The following is a 17,696-nucleotide window of genomic DNA, read 5'->3' on the forward strand; positions in this document are numbered from 1 at the left end:
ATTACTAATAATCCTATAAATTTGTTGAATTAATTATCCATTAGATTAATAATCCTAAACCAAAATGTTAAAACAAACACAGGATAATTGAGCCCACGAATTAATAATCTCAATCCCATGCTCTAATCCATCCAATCAAACATGCCCTAAAGAATTAAAGTCCAGAAATTATAAACTGGAAAAATAAAAATTAAATGCTTTTTTTTTTATTTTTAGTTTGAGCATAAAAATTTTATGCTTACCTCATTGAATTTCATAATAAATATTAAAAAAAAAAATTTGAAAAACGGAATCTGAAACTGACAAATAAAACAAAGGGAAGGTCAGTGTCATTTCAAAAATTTCAGAAAAGGGTTTCTATAATTTTATTAAATCTCAAAAAGGTTGCCTAAACTATCTCGTCAATACTTTCATGTTTCTTTGGAGAGTTAACTACATTTTTGTTGTGTTTGGATTTTTAATTTGTGGAGAAATTGATTAAAGGAAAATAAAATGAATCAGAAAAATCGATAGAACATAAGGTAATTCCTGTTTCTTCTCTCTCCACAAATCTAAAATCTAAATACAACTTTAAAGAGTGCCTAGATTTCCAATCAACCTAAAACTTGGCCTGTATTATTTAATCAAACGGTCAATTTTGTAAAAATATATCTCCATCCAAAAGTTCAGAAAAAGGTTAAAATTAAAAGCCTCACAAAATGTAAATTGATTGTTACCCCTCACAAAATAATAGAAAATTGAAACGAGAATTCTAATACAAAAGCTAAAGATACCGATATACAATATACAAATCAAAAGTTGTTATCTTTCTGATAAGTTAAAAAGTTAATTACCAGAAATAATAAATTTCAACAAAAAAAAAAAAAAAAAGTCCAAACCTAACACAGTATCACCTGCACTGGCTACCTAGAACACTTAACTACTCGCACCATCATGTAAAATCTTTTTTTTTTTTTTTTTTTTTTAATAAAGAATAATGTGAACAGTAAATGTCTATAAGAAAGCGCAATACAAAGGGTCAGTAACTCTTTTCTACTTGTACACCTTTACCTGGAATTAATGGAAACCCCCTCCTCTTCCTCGTCGACCCCAGCCTCTACCTCTCCCACTAGTTCTGCCACCACGACCACGATATAAACCTTCCAGGGCTCTATTAACAAGTTGGTTTTGTAAACCACCCACCCCTCGACCCTTTTTGGCTATGTGAGTTCCTGAACCATTCGTAGCAGCAGCTGCACGTTTTTTACTGCTAGTCCAATTATGTCATTAGTAATGAGAAGAAAATAAATAAATAACAATAATAATGATAATAATAATTGATGACAGATGCTTTATCTCATACCCTGCAACAGGAGCAATTGTTGGCACCGAGGGTTTTGCTGCTTCTTTCCATGACAAGTTAATTTTCCGATCCCCAATAAATGAAGGTGATTTTGAATGCAATGGCTGCATTGTGAACAGCGTTAGAAAACCAGTTCAACTACTGTTCAAGCATTCTTAACATGTGTTTAGAAAGGCATTAGAAAATAATTCACCTGGATCAGTGCCAGTATGTTGTTGCAGGTTTGTAGCCCAATGGTAGAATTCTGCTTTTGTCTCTTCTGCATATTACAAACAGATATAATATATATCATTTATATGCGGAGGAAATAGCCAGAACAAGTATCCATCTCAACTTGGAAAAAAAAGAACTGCAAGAAAGTTGAAAACCCACTATAATATCCTTTTCTTCATCAGTTTTAGCAGCTGCCATCGCTTTGTTGTGCTCTGTCATCCCTTGATTTAATTTCTTCACCATAGCTTTAGTTAAATCATCAATGGTTCTCAACCTGCACATCATCAACCATAGAGATGCCAACACTATATCAAGTGTCAAACATAAACAAATAAATAAAGGAAAGAACCTCCATAATCCAGAAGGGGAAGAAAATGGCATGGTGTCAGAATGCTCATCACCACTTTGCTACTTCAACAGGTAAAGTATGTAGCAAAAATCTAAATCTTGATTGCCCAATACCCATCACCTAATATCGAACACGATAGATTTTGTTGTAATCATCTATACACAATTTGTTCATAAACAGGCATGAGTGTACATTGAGATACCTCCTGGTTCATACCCTATATCATATTGACTAAAAAGGTGAAAGAAGACCATTGGCTTTGTGGCCAAAGTGGTAACGGCAAGTGCAGTCCTATCCTTATAGTCAAGGTGGTAAGGCCAAGCCGTACAAAGGTGTGTTTCTCATAAAACTAGCTAAATCTGAGGTTCTTGAAAGTGCCAAAAAAGAAGGATGAAACAGGATAAAAAACAATCCTCCCTAAAAATCAGAGTACGGCTTCAAAAGCTCGTTCATAATTTTGCCAGATTTTCTATTGTATATACCGAGTCATTCTTCTGAAAGGCATCCATCAACAAGATGCTCCTAACACAAGAATAACTGGTTTGAAGAAGCAAAGAAGCTCTCTATATCTATTGAACCAATCAAGACTAGGAGAGAAGGGGGGGGCAGAGAAATAGCTCTATCACAAAAGTGGTCTTTCACAACCACAAGTTCAAAACAATTGTTCAGGTTGACATAATTATAGTCAATGCACAAAATAAGGCTCCATTGAAAGATGAGTCATGGAAAAAAAGAAAACCTACATTGTTGCACTAAACAAGGAGCTCTCAACAATTGTATCACCTGTTCTTTCCAGATTTAACCTCACTTCCAAGTTAGAGCCACTTTCCTTGACAAAAGTACATCCAACATAAGCACCACAAGTTAACTAAGCTAAAATGTGAGATCAGGAACTAGGATTCTGTAGCCTGATTTCATTGAGGCATCTACTTCACCTCCAATACATGGCTCTTTCCTAGGTTTATTTTTGAAGCCAGCTAACCACAAAGAACACCATATTTGCATTATCACCAAATTGGCCATATATTTTAACACTTGATATGTCCTTTCCATGCTATGTTCTACAAAGACTTGTTTGTCCCACCACCAAACCCTTGTCATAATTGGGGTTATGCATCGGAGTTATTCATGTGTTTTAGAAGTATGACATTTGACGTTCAATGTGAGGAAATAGAAATGAAAACTAGATGATATGAGGCACCTCTCAGTAAAGTCTTTATAGTACTCTGAGAAATCTTCCCCAAGCCTATCTGAAGGTTGGCCCGTGACAATCTTGTAGCCACATAGACTATTGGTGGCATTAGGAGTCTACAAGAATAAACGGAAAAGCATAGATCAGAAATAAATTGGATGAAAAAGAAAAAAAAAAAAATTAAATTAAGAAATAAAAAGCTACTTACTTTATGAGCTAAATGGTGAAAGATGTACAACAAACATTCAATGAAAGTAAAGTTTATCTCCTCAACCTTCCTCCGAACCATGTGTTTCTGACAGGAAAACCAGAAGGAGAAATGTAAACAAACAGACCCTGAAATGTCTCTAAACACACAAGAATAAATAGTAGCATGTAACTGACTTCTGAAGAGAAGTTGTGGCCTTATAACCAACAGCTTTATTAATGAAAAAATCGCTAAACAAAAGGAAAAGTTGCAGACAAGTTATCTTACTGAAAAATTGAAAAATGGAACACATCTAGTTGTTATCGATAAAAAATAATATAAATAAATTACTGAAGGCAGAAAAGGATGAGAAAAGAAAGTATTGCCACATCCTTCCTTCCTTAAAATAACCTGTTACACATCATTTTCAATGCATTACAAGTATACCTTCAGGAGTTGAACAACAGATGGCAGAAGCTGGCGGGAATCCTGTGGTGTAACATAAGGTGAGCATTCGGCAAGGTTCTTGAGCAAGTCTACTTTTCGTTCTTCTGGAAGCTGACAGGGTAAAGCATCATTGGATAAAAAAAAAGATCAAATCAAAATAGAAAAAGTATAAGAGCAACACCATGAATTCAAGGCCTTAAATCAACCCAAGAAGTGCCACATGGGTCTTCCAGACTGTCCCCGCAAAAGAAGAGTCCCAACACCCCACCACCGAACCCTCACTGTTAGTTTCTATAGCATAAAGATCTGAAAACACATCCCTCAGAGTCCCATGCCCGCAACAAAAGTCATAAAGAAATCAATAAATGGGGGCAGTGGAGTATAAATAATTAAGTTTTCAGAAGTTTTTTGAAGTTTTTTTAATTTTTACTCAAGTTGGTTGACCAAGTTAAGTTGCCCAGGTTGGTCAACCAAGCCCTCATCAAGAAGCCACAAATAGGTTGATGGCAAATAAATAGTCAAGCCTCCAACAGCTAGTTTTTTTTTTAATTCTTACTGCAGTTTGGTCCACCAAGTAGTTGAGGGTCGATCATGCCACCTAGAATTGGTCTGAGATTATTTGACCACTCCTATGGGTTCCTACCTAGCTCTCGGGAATTTCATTGGTTGACCAGCCTACATGGTTTGGTCAACCAAGTGACCTTACTCCAGCCTTGCTCGACCAACCTCCAATGTGGTTGACCAAGTTGACCTGACTTGGGCCGTTAAGTTCTTTTCTTTGTCTTCTTCATCTCCACCTCCCATGCATGTTCAAGGCTCTCCAGTGCTTCTAGGCTTCCTAATGTGCTTCCTTTGACATGGGCTTGGTTTCCTACCTCTTGAGGTCACAAACATATGATATGCTATTCTGTATCACTTACATGTTCTAAACGTATATCATGTCAATCCAAATGCCACTACAGATTGTTTCAAATCAGTTTTGTTAATTTATTTTATTTCATTTTAGTAGCTAAGAAACTTCATGCAACAGGAAACTATTTGTAACGCCCCAACCGTTCACACATCATCGATATTGTCCGCTTTGGGCCACGCCTGCACAGATTTATTCTTCCCAATGGGTCACCCATCCCAAAACTACTCCAACCTAAGCACACTTAACTAGGAAGTTCTTAGGCTAGAGTAGTTCTGAGATGAGTGACCCACTGAAAAGAATAAATCCGTGCGGGCGTGGCCCAAGCGGACAATATCGATGACGTGTAAAGGGTGTTAGAAAGTAGATGAGCAATTTTGAACACTGTGATCATGCCAAAGGTACTTCCTTTCTTTTTATAATCCCTCATAAGTGCCCTTCATGATGTACAAGTTTTACATGACCAATACACTTTTCCACTAGGTATCAGATTGGTTGAGTGGGAGCCTCATGCACCAGGCACCCTTTTTTATCAGATTGGTCAAGCCCATCTGAGGTGGTATCTGTTAGAATTTACCTACACCTACCACCACCTACTACCACACCTACTACACCTACCACCAATTTACCCTCACCTACTCCTCACCTACTACCCAAACCCTCTCCTATATAATGAGCTACTCTGATTTGTAATACAACACATCAACCAATAATATCAATTATCAATACATATTTCATTCTCTCTATTTTCCATACATCAAATTTAACATGGTATCAGAGCAAGGTTAAGATCTTAGTATTTCCCGCTTCACCGGCGGGCGGCAACCTCGCCTTGGCCGCCCGCCGGACCTCAACGTAGTCCCCTAGAATTTTAAACACATACCAGAAAATATTCTTCCTTTGTCATTGTTCCTCCCTCTGTTCTTATGCCGTCTTCTGTATTTGACAATATGAGGTATGAACACCCCAGTTCCATTTCCAGTCCTCATAGATGAGAGCCTTGTCTTCTTTAACTATCTTGTGAAGCTCAGTGCCCAATAACAGAGAATCAACTTCCTCCAAGCTCCAAAGCATTGGAATACAGTCATTCTCCAGCAACAACTGAAGATAACCGAACCAAGGGGACTGGTGTCCCAAGCCCTTCTCGTACACGAGGGCCACCGAGAGCCCCAAATAGCCCTCGAGACCGGCTGTCTCGATCAAATTCCGAGCACCTGAGGTCTTGATTGTGAGGCACGAATGCTTTCGTGGAGCACTACCACTCGTTCTCTCTCTCTGATCTATGGTAATATCAACAAATCTCTCTTGTCTCGATGGTCATCTGCCAACTTCAAATAAAATACATAAATGCATGTGATCCACTCTATCACAAACAAATAAAATAAATAAATAAATAAGCAAATGAATTAAAAACAAAAACCCAGCTTATCAACTTTCTTTTTCTTTTTATTATTTTACTCCATCTTTTGATTTCACCAGCTACACATGCACAACCACCCACATGCCTTCTCTCTCTCATCTTTTCACTTTCCAACCCACTTTGCATCCACCGCCACTTTCCCCACTTTCTATATTTTATATATATATATATATATATATATATATATATATATATCTCTTTTTTATTATATATTAAAAAAAAAAAAAAAAAAAAAAAAAAAAAAACATCATCTCTCCTCCGTTTGATTTCACACTCCATTATTTTTATTTATTTTCTCCAACCCACTTTCCTTATTTCCCCCATCTTTCATTTTTTTGATTTCAAATATATTTTTATTATTTCTTTTCTTTATTTTTCTTTCACATTATTTTTACTCTTTTTCCAATTCCATTCATACCATCTAGCTTTGCACACCAAACCATATTTTATTCATCTCAGAGATCAACCCCGATCACAATTTTACACAAAAAAAAAAATAAAAAATAAAAAATAAAAAATACAAACAAACAACCAGATTCACAGGTGGGATTTTTTTTTTCTTCTCTACTCTGCCGCCGGTCTTTTCTTCTTGCCTCCGTCCTGGGCGGCCCTTGCCGGTGTTGCCTCCGTGTGTCCCACTCCACTGGGCATGATCACTACTCCCTGCTCCTCCACTGCAGCATATGGCGGCCCTCCAAATCGGAACATCACGGTAGCCTTCCGCTTCAGCTCCTTATTTTCTGCCTTTAGCACATTTATCTCTGCTCGCGCATCCTTATACATGCGTTGGAGCAGAGCCAGCTGGGAGTTTAAATGTTGCACCTCATTTGTCCTACTCTGCAGCCGGTTCGACAAATTTGTGACCGCCGTCATGCTTTCCACACATGCCTTCAGAGTATACTGATTGGCCTCCACATCCGACTGCACTGCCATTCTTTGCTCCACCGACCGCATCGGAAAGTTCAACGGAGCAAACTCCGGGGCGCTTGGTTGAGGTTCCAGTGCCACCGCACCAGTTCTCTCTCTCGTTGACTCGTTGAGGTCGGGAAAGAGGGTAAGCAGCCCGCGGGAAGACGATGAAGCCATTTTCTAGGCAACAGAGTGTTATACAGAATCTCTCTCAGAAATCTCTCTCAGCACAAGGAACTCTCTTTCTCAGCAACACGAAGGATTTTTCAGAGGTTTCTCTCAGTTTTTCTCTGCCTCAGCCTCTGCCTTCGTCTTGGTTATATAGCCAAGGCAGCCACGCGCATCGCGCGCCTCTTGACGCCCGACAAACTGGCACGCCTTTTCATGGCACATCTTTTGATAAAGTGGGCACGCCTTTTGACAAAATTGGGCACGCCTTTTGATGACACGCCTTTTGATAGATTGGGCACACCTTTTGAGGGTGCGACTTTTTAAGGGTCCGACAAGACTCTGTAAACTGTCCCGACATTGATTCCGGTTAGCTCCTTTATGGGTCCGACAAGACTCTGTAAACTGTCCCGACATAGATTCCGGTTAGTTTCTACAAGGGTCCGACAAGACTCTGTAAACTGTCCCGACATTGATTCCGGTTAGCTCCTTTATGGGTCCGACAAGACTCTGTAAACTGTCCCGACATTGACTCCGGTTAGTTTCTACAAGGGTCCAACAAGACTCCGTAAACTGTCACAACAACTGTCACAGCATTGTCTGCTACAACGGTCCGACATGACCCCATAAACTGTCTTCTACATCGGTCTGGCACCACCATACAGTGTCCTCTACAATGTTATGACACCACCATCCAGTGTCCTCTACCACGTTATGACACCACCATACAGTGCCATCACCAACGGTCTGACACGACCATACAGTGTCTCCTATCTTTTTTTTTATTTTTATGTATTTTCTTGTTTTACTCCTCTCTCCAAACTCAAGTTGGTTAGTTTCTATCCTCCTTGAGTTTGCGGGGGGCTGTTAGAATTTACCTACACCTACCACCACCTACTACCACACCTACTACACCTACCACCAATTTACCCTCACCTACTCCTCACCTACTACCCAAACCCTCTCCTATATAATGAGCTACTCTGATTTGTAATACAACACATCAACCAATAATATCAATTATCAATACATATTTCATTCTCTCTATTTTCCATACATCAAATTTAACAGTATCTAATACACAAGGCTCCATTGGGACACTCCAGTCTTATCTGTCAGCCAAGAGACCTGCACTTCACTGTATTTTTCCCATACAACCAGTAGCATCATGTCAACAATACAACCATTTATAGGAATTCACAAGTACATTTAAGCAAGAATATGGAATTCTAATACATTATATTTAAGATAAAAATATGGAACTCTAATACATACTACATTAAGGAGCAAATGAGATACACAACCAACAGATCCCAATATTTAGGGGTTGTTTGGAATGTCCTAAATAAGTGCACTTTTTGACTTTTTGGACTAAAAAGTAAAGAGAAAAAAGATGGCTGTTTGTGATAACTTTTTGACTTTCTACGAAAAAAATGTGCATTAAAATATTGTATAAAATAACAAAATTACTATTTTACCCCTACTATATGTAAATACCTACTGACTTGGATTGTACTGGAAGCCAGTCGGTTGGCAGCAAACATTATAGAAGCAAATTGCCAACAGTCCAAGATCAGACTGTACAGTGCTATTCAACTCGTGGGGACCCACCATAGGTCCCGTTTTGATAATCGGAACAATGTGTAGAACTTGTCGACTACTATATACTTGTAAAAAATCAAATTGATTGAATATCGATAGCTATCTTATCAGATTAATTTTTTTGTCAACCATTAATTTCTTCACCGTCCATTTTGTTATACAAAACTGATTTGATCATAAAGCTATCGATATTCGATCAACATGATTTTTTACAAGAATATAGTATCCAACAAGTTCTACACATTGAACGGTTCAGATTATCAAAATGAGACCCGTGATGGGTCCCCATGGGCTGAACAGCACTATCCTGTGCAACCTTTTTTGTGCACTGCCGGGTAAAATTTGTAGAATCAGTTGACAGTGTACCATCACTGCACACTGTCCTGTGTAACAACACTATCATGATTTTTTATATATATTTTTTGTGAATAGTGATAACTTTTTAACTTTTTTAGTAACTTTTTGACTTTTTGTCTTATTTAAGACATGCCAAACGAGGCCTCAATTAATATTACAAGATATCTTAGGAATGTATTTGGCAGGGATTGGATGTTGGTATCCGAGGTTTAGCCTGCAAGGGTCAACCCAAAGTGGCCTTGCCTTGGAGGGGTTCCACGTCATGAAGAAAAAGTATTTTGCTGGGATTGGATCTTCTTTAGATTCAGATAATAATACAACAAACTTACTAATACAAGAGCTATTTTTCCCTTTTTAAAGTTACTTCATTTGCTACAAAAAGCCTGAGAAGAGTTGCTCATAAGTTGTAATAATACATAGTTATCATTATGATTTATAATGCATTCTTCTGTATGATATTTCATTACCAAATGAGGTAACCCATTGAAGTCAATTATCAAGTAATGTAAGTTGGCAAAAACAAAGTTGGGACATTATAAACGTTGGGTCTAGTTCAAATGCGCAAAATGTGGGACAATTACAAACTCTACTATTTATTTTAATCTCCAAATAAAATAATTAGTGGAAAGTACTAATTACCTTATCAAAAACAGGTACAATATTCTTGTTCAAATAGTTGAGAAACCTATTACTTGATGCACCCCTCTGGAAACCCAAAAAAAAAAAAAAAAAGTTAAGGTGGACAGATAATCATATAATCCACTAAATTTGGTAAAATTGATTGCAAATACAATTTGTACCGTAAAAAATGGAAGAGCCATATGCAGGCAAGATATTAATCTGTCAATGTGGTCACCATCTGAAACCTGCAGCAGCAACTGTTGTTATACCATATATGCAAGACTGAAAATTTGTCATATTTGTGAATTAAATAACCCACAGAGAAATAGAAAAAGTATGTTGCTTCTATGCATAAATACATACTATAGTTAGTACATCATACTATAGTTAGTACATCAGAGCTTCTGAAGATCTGGAAACAAATTATCTACAAGATCAGTTTTTCCTATATCATATATCAAGCTTTCTTGACTTACTATGCCGAAATTTAGTTTCAAAACGATGATGCTTTTATGTAAGTAAGAACTAAGAACTGAGTCAATATTCAAAATTGCACATGGGATACATGTGAAGGGCCACCTCCAGAGAAACCAAAGGCCACCATCCAAATGGTTTACAGCAAGACCAAACTTGAGAAAACCTCTCCCTAACAATCTATACAAGAGCACAAAGGAGACACCAAAAAGATCACCCTCCTCGTGATGCCTTTTATAATGCTTCTTTGTTACCCCATGACCAATGTAGTATTGCTTGACTTCTTCCATAGCAGCTTCTATGCACCACTACAGTAAAAGACAATATAACTACGAACCCAGAAATAAATCAAGCATGAGAATCCACAAATACCCAACCATATAAAAAATCAAGAAACAAAATTTACCTTCCTTTCAAAAAAGCATTTTGACTCTCCAAAATCACCCCACCGATTACTTTTTCTATAATATCAAACATGATCTTGTGAACACTGCCCACCAAACTGATCAGTCTAAAATTTCTTATGTCCTCTAGTCCTCTCTTTGGAGATTAAGGCAATGAACGATGTAATTAAAGCTCCTCTAAAAACACCCATGCTCAAAATTTAGTGAAAGAACTGTCATCACACCAAAAAATTAAGATGTGAATCTAGTGAAAGTTCAGGGTTCCAAATTAGTCATTTTGTCTTGTTATTTTGAATATTGCATTGTCTCCTGCTAATAATTTTTTGGAAGCTATTTACTTTCTCAAGTACAGTAGGGTGGCAAATTTATGTAGTTGCTCATAGGAAAGAGAAATGGCAAAATTTTCAACACACCAAAACATAGGGTGTGTTTGATTTGTGTTTTGAGATAAAATTTATAAAAAAAAAAAAAAAAAAAAAAAAAAAAATTGGAGAGAGAGTTTAGAAATTATTTTGATTTATTTGGTTGTATATTTTGAAAATAGTTTTGGAATTTGGAAATTTGAGATGATTTGATATTTTGTTGTAGTTGAGTAGATATGTGCGAGAGAAAAAATGATTGAGGAGGAGAGATGAGAGAGAAAAAATGATAGATTGATATGTAATAGAGAGGGAAGTAATTTTGAAATTTTTTTAAAAAAATTAGTAACCAAACATGTTTTTAGAAATTTTCTTCCAAAAACATGTTTCAAAACACAAACCAAACACACCTATAGCCTTCTAAAAGTATACTAAATTTGCATAATAACTTAGTTGCACACAACTAACACATAGAAGCAAGCTAACATTTCATGCTTACTCAATTAAACAATCATACAAGTAGTCCAGCACACAGCAGAGAACAAATGAGCAAAACAAGTCTCTTTTTTTAAGAATAAAATTAAAAATTTGAAAGAACTTATCAGAAAGTACTATTATGATGTCAACACTCACAGTAGCTGGTGTAATATCATCGTAATAAAAGATAAATAAATAATACTCTGTTTACCAGCTTGTCATATATGAGACCAGAAACAAGCACTCACATTAAACTGTGCATCTAGATCAGCCTGCCCTTCAATAATTTCAACAAGTTCCTGAACACGCTCAACAGGAGCATTCTGACCGAATAAACTCAAGCTTCTCAAGAAGTCCATGAACAATTTAAATTCTGCCCCCGTTACATCTTGCAAACTCTGAAACACCACTCAATCAACCTCTCAAAAATATATAAGAACACAAATGACAAACAAAACAAGGACCCAAAATTTGGCATCCTACTATATAGATGGGAAAATGGAACCAAGTGACCCACCATATCGGCAAAAGATGACATGGCATATAAGCACAAAAAAAAATAATTAAAGAATAGAATAGAATAATGAACAAAAGAATTATGAACAGGGTCATACTTTTTTCACCAAATCAGTTATATGTCTCTCCATCTGCTCCTGTGGCTTCAATAGTTCTGCTTTAATTGGAAACACCTGAAAAATTGCAGCAGTTATGGTTCACATATGCCAGGGGGAAATAAGGAACTAATAAAAACATTAGGAAATATCTCACCTTATCCCTGATAAAGCATAAAACCTTTTCACGAATGCTTTCCACGGTGCTAGGCTCATAAATGATTTCCTCGGTGCTAGGCTCATCAGTGTTCCCAACATGCTTAAACAAAACTGTTAAGGAAGCTGCACCAAACAGATAAACTAAGATGCAACAACTGGACAACAAAAAAGTGTCATGGTATATAGCTTCATTATGAGAATTGCACAAAGATAGCCTGGCTGATGAGTTATAAAGTACAACAAAATAACACAGCCCAGATCAAGCATGGATTAGGTGAGCTATAAGTGAAAAAGCAAGTGACAAATGTATAACAAATGTAGTTCAAAAAAAATGTATTAAAAATGTGAAACTAATTCCAAGTAATGCTGATATGCAGTACTTTAGGTAGATTGAAGCCTATACACAAAAGCAATCACAAAGAACAGTGTCATAGTATCATCTAATATCAAAGCTTGTTTATTATCAACACCCACCGTATTCTTATTAGCTATTCCAAACTTTGCATTCTTCCTAAATGATTCGTACACTATTGTAACATCTCATACTTGTAAATCCTTGTAAAATATTGAAAACATTGACAAGAAAAACGATAAAACTACTGATAGGAAGAAGATTCATTTCACTGAAGATAAGAAAAGAAACACTAAAATCAACCAGGAAAAAAAGAAGAAAAAAAAAAAGGCAACTTCTCCTATAGGCATTAAGCCATCCCTACTTCAAGCAAAAGCTACAAAGCTGAAACTGCATATAAGTCTCCTCAGACTACCAATTTTGTAGAATGGATCCCGAAGAACATGCTTCCTGAAGAATAACTATCGACTTCAACAGTACCTGCCAGGTCGAGGAATGTCTAAGGGATGGAAACACCCCTATCCAAAGCAAAGGTAACCACTCCTCTCCAACCCCTAATATAAATAAATCGAGTCTTTAAACTCAGTAGAAAATCAAGGGGCTCGTCAACCCTTAGTAGCAAGAAACTTCAACTAAGGTGACGTTTCTTACTCAGAATCTCAATTCCACTCCTAAGTAAGAAACTTATAAGAAACTTGCTCCCATCAAAGAAGAAACTTGCTCACAACTGAGATAGATCCTCTTAAGTATATAAATCACAAGGAAAAACATCTCAAACTTGTCATAGTATTTCGTATTTACATAATATTTGTTTATACTTAACAGAGACAATTTGTTGCTGATGTCAACCTCTAATATCTATTCATATTTTTAACACTTACAACTAAAAAGTAAAAAAATGTGTTAGAACAAATTTGTATATTTAATATATAAAATATATACACACTCCCATAGGCACTCCCATCCTTAAAAACTTCTATATGCCCTTGCTCCCCTGCCAAAGCCCAGGCTTCATGCAAATAAGTGCCAACCTTGATATCAGAACACGAAGAATCCATCATGAGACCTTTGTTCTTCAACTTTTTTTTATAAATAAATAATTTTAATAGAAAAGCATCCAAAGGGGATGCCACCCAGACACAAAACACAAAAAACAAATCTTCAAAGGCAGCCAAGCAACTAAAAATCTAAACAGTTCTTATACGTCCATAGTCTCTATTCAAAGATTGTCCAAGATGCAAATGCACTCTCCCCAATAACTAGCTATACAGGCCAAAAAGGAACCCTTCAATCTATACAATGGTTGCTCTATACCCTGAAAGGTCCACCTATTGCGCTCTCCCCAAATAATTCACATCAAGCAACAAGGGACCAATGACCATGATATAGAACAGCTTTAGGAAACAAGGACTAATGTTGCCTACAAGTGGAATTGTGGCAAGTTTAGGATAGGAATGAATTCTAAGGTTAGGGTTCTAAAAGTGGAAGAAGGCTTCAAGGGTTTATAGATAGAAAAGATGAGTTTTGGCTTATTTTCAAAAGTTGCAAGTTAATGTATTTTCAGAATTAGAGCGACTAAAAGCCCTAGAGGCTAGACTGCAGCTAGTTTATGGTTTTATGTTTTATTTCCAAACATGAAAAATGAAACTCCAAAAACGAAATCAAACAGTTACAAAAATGTTCCACTTGGGATTAAAAATGTTTAATTTCCTTTTTATAGGTAAGCTATTTAAATTTTAAAAACATTTAATTTCTATAAATAAATACCATTAGGAATCTTGACAATTTGAGCAGCAGATACACATCTAGAGCAGGTGACCCCAAAAGGAAAACGGAAACAAAACAAAGAAGCTGTGCAGCCACAACCAAGGTCAACCTTGAACTTAACAAGTAGAACCAGATGCAATAGCCCATCACATAAAATAAATACAACAAAAAGGAATAATTGGGAGAAAAAAAATTAGTAAGGAACCTTGTTACCAGTAGCTCAAAACGGACTCCATCTTTTGACAGTAAAAAAGCATCTTCAATCTGTCTATCATTTTTTCCTTTCAGATGTAATAAAGATGAATTCTTTATAACTAAAAAGTCAAACATGATGGCAGCATTCTTCGAGCTTTTGTAGGTGGCAAAGTTGTAGAGTTCATCCATTTTGATATTTTAATGTAACTTCTATTTTTCACTGATTTGCTTCTCTTCTTTTAATTTCATTTTACTGTATGACACATTGAATTATATAAGCCACTACAAATAAGCAAATATTAATTGCCCACCTAAGACTGAGTTGCACAAGGCACAACAATACAAAAAACAAATTTTGTCCTAGCACTGAAGTCTAACCAAGCAAAAATTCTAACCTAATCATGTAATCTGTCAGACATTAATCAAGTGACATCGTTGAAACTCCTAGGATTGTTTTCCCAGTAGCCAAATCCAACTCCATGAGTAAAGAGATGCAGTAATAAATATATGAACGGAACAAAATGTAACAAGCATAATACGGTCATTATACAATAGATCTTTATACGATTAAGAATTGTGCATAAGTGGGGTCAGAATGTTAAATAATTAAAATTTACATGAAGACTTCAATTTTCTAGCCATCACAGAAAAACTCACTCTTTATGTCCCGTCGCAACAAAGTCATTAGGGCTTTATGTACTGCATCTCGCTCCACAGTTTCTACTAGAAACATCATGGAGATTTAGCATATGGCAACAAGCAATTAAATGAGTTATAAAAGGCACAAAACCTTGAAGAATATACTACCCGCTGGGAGGAGCAGCAGCCCCAAAGCATCAACAATTCTAGGCAGATGTTCTGGATTTTCCTTGCAAAGAAGAGGAAGTCCACGAATTGCTTGCACCCGCACCTTCAGCAATCAACAAACGAAAGATAGAAACCCAAATGTAATTAGAAATTTTAGGCTCCCTTTGGATAAGTGGATTCCAAATGAAGGGGTTTGATGTTGAATTTATGAAATTATAAGAAGATTAGTTATTGAGGTAGATGATAACTCTAAAGAGAGGATTGAATAGAAGTATGTTTCAACGTATGTTGTTAAGATTGTTATACAACTAGAACCTTTTATGAATGATTTCAAACAACTATTATAAAGCTCTCAAATCCGTTCTTGATATCTAAATTTAAAATATTACTTTGATATCAAATCCATCCATTTCATTTCAAATCCATAAATCCAAAGGGAGCCTTACCGTAATTGCCAAAATACTATAGATAATTATGTCCCCCATTTATCCATGAGGATTGAATAGAAGTATATTGCATGTATTTTGTTAAGATCATTAGCCAATTAGAATCTTTTATGGAATGAAGATTACAAATAACTATTACAAAGCTCTCAAATCCATTCTTGATATCAAAATTCAAAATATTATATTGATGTCAAATCCATTCATTTCAAATCCATAAATCCAAAGGGAGCCTTAATGAAATAGCCAAAATACTCCACATAATTAGGTTCCCCGTTTATCCATCAATGCGATCGGAACGAAAACAACCCAATGATTGGGAAGAAAAAAACAACTTGCTTTAAATGTGGAGGCACAGCAATTCATCATTTGATATGCATAATCACCAAGTTGGGTATATTATAAGTAAATTTAATATGAATGTATGAAAACAGGGAGATACTAACCCCAAGCTCGTCATCCTCGCAAAGCTCTAAATGTCGATTGAGAGCTCTGTCGGAGAGGGTTGGGAAGTACTTGAAAAACTTGGGAACAAGCTGTGCAGCCAATTGCTTGACCTTAACACTGCCTTCTTCAGTAGCTTTGAGTATGGCCTCATAGTCACTGGCATGCTAAAACAGTAAACACACCCCCAAAATAAACAATGAAACCCTAAGAATGCAAAACACTGAAGGGGGGAGGGAGAGAGAGAGAGAGATCTGCTAACTTGGAACTTGTCTTTGGCATCGTTGAGGCGTTCGCCGTACTCGTAGAGCTTTTCGACGTCCGGCGAATCATCGGAGGTTTCGGCCATTGAAGGTGAGAAAGAACAAAGAGGTTTGTGCAATATCGAACGATGAAGAAAACGGAAAAAATGGGGGGTGAAAGTAGGGTTTGGCGAAGAGGTTACAAGTTTGTTAGGGAAGAGAGAGAGAGAGAGAGAGAGAGAGAGCGCTCTGAGGTAAAGTTTTGAAGTGGAGACTGTAGACTGTTCTGTCTCAATCTACGAGAAGGCGTTTTTTGCAAATGGCCTTTTTGTTTCACTGGTTAGGTTGTATGGAATCGGGATATGGTGGAATTTAGCCTTGTTTGGATTGTTCTAAAAAAGTCAAAAAAAATTAAAAAGTTATTATTTTATTTAAATCATATCATTTTATTTAAATTTAATTTATATTTTATAAAAAATTAAAAAATATACTTATTTAGATCATCTCAAACCACAAATCCATATTTGTTAAAAGGACAAATTACACTTAGGTTTGGTCTAATTATATTTTATTTTTAGCATTTATATTTGCATTTTGGTGATTAAAAGTTTCATTTTATAAATTTTTAGTTATATAAAAGGTAATAATTCTTATTTACTTTTAAAAAAAAAAAAGTAAAGCAAAGCAAATGGAAAAAAGAAAAGAAACAGAAGAAGTAAAGCAAAGTAAGAAAATAGAGAGTGTATGATTTTAATATTTTCATTCAATCTAAATAATTACAATGACAGGGGTTAGTGTAATTTTCTACACATCAAGGAGTGATATATATTAAATTCAAATTTCAGAATGTGTAAGTATAATTTACCATTGTTAAAATATTGAGGGGTTATTTATGTAGACACTCCTAAATTATTATTGAATAGTATTATTTTGACATTTTAAATTATAAAAATATATAAATTAATTTTTAAATCGTGGTGAAGTATCACTTTACCTCTTAAATTATAATGTACTCTCAAATTATTGTCGTATGCCACTTTGATCCATTCCATTAAGGAGTTAATTTTATACGTTTTTATAATTTAGATAGTCTATTTGTACATTTTTATAATTTATGGGGTAAACTAATAATTGTCAATAATTTAAGGGTTCATATATACGTTTTTATAGTTTAAGGAGTTAAAGTGATATTTCTCAATAATTTAACAGGTCTTCATGTAAATAATCCAAAATGTAACTTACAAA

The 17,696-nt window shown here is 35.8% G+C and overlaps 1 protein-coding gene across 3 annotated transcripts; it reads right to left on the bottom strand.

Annotated features, from left to right (window-relative positions):
* Positions 1-752: 752 nt before the first annotated feature.
* LOC114314003 (apoptosis inhibitor 5-like protein API5) lies at positions 753-16,821 on the bottom strand. 3 transcript variants are annotated; one of them, XM_082879858.1, is made up of 16 exons: positions 16,472-16,821; positions 16,212-16,368; positions 15,323-15,425; positions 15,173-15,238; positions 12,200-12,324; positions 12,046-12,120; positions 11,680-11,829; positions 9,897-9,962; positions 9,736-9,801; positions 3,731-3,841; positions 3,305-3,391; positions 3,106-3,212; positions 1,715-1,829; positions 1,536-1,601; positions 1,343-1,446; positions 753-1,246 (listed from the first exon to the last, which is right to left on the bottom strand). In XM_082879858.1, exons 1-16 carry the CDS (start codon positions 16,540-16,542, stop codon positions 1,057-1,059), a joined length of 1,659 nt encoding a protein of 552 aa, XP_082735984.1. In that variant the 5' UTR covers positions 16,543-16,821; the 3' UTR covers positions 753-1,056. The 3 variants fall into 3 exon arrangements, with proteins under 3 accessions (XP_082735984.1, XP_082735983.1, XP_082735985.1); XM_082879857.1 differs by having other exon boundaries at positions 16,212-16,376; positions 16,472-16,815; XM_082879859.1 differs by lacking the exon at positions 11,680-11,829 and having other exon boundaries at positions 16,212-16,376; positions 16,472-16,793.
* Positions 16,822-17,696: the final 875 nt, after the last annotated feature.

The sequence above is a fragment of the Camellia sinensis genome, chromosome 7 (assembly GCF_055761805.1).
Source record: "Camellia sinensis isolate YWXY chromosome 7, ASM5576180v1, whole genome shotgun sequence".
In the NCBI taxonomy this organism is placed as follows: Eukaryota; Viridiplantae; Streptophyta; class Magnoliopsida; order Ericales; family Theaceae; genus Camellia; species Camellia sinensis.

Bases quoted from the DNA above. Each gene is read 5' to 3' on its own strand.
- LOC114314003 (XM_082879857.1), bottom strand. From the start codon at position 16,558: ATGGCCGAAACCTCCGATGATTCGCCGGACGTCGAAAAGCTCTACGAG. The intron at 11,830-12,045 runs GTATGACCCTGT...GTGGTGTTTCAG, and splicing joins TAACTGATTTGGTGAAAAAA to AGTTTGCAAGATGTAACGGG. The intron at 3,842-9,735 runs GTAATTAGTACT...TTACCCTGTCAG, and splicing joins TTGTACCTGTTTTTGATAAG to CTTCCAGAAGAACGAAAAGT.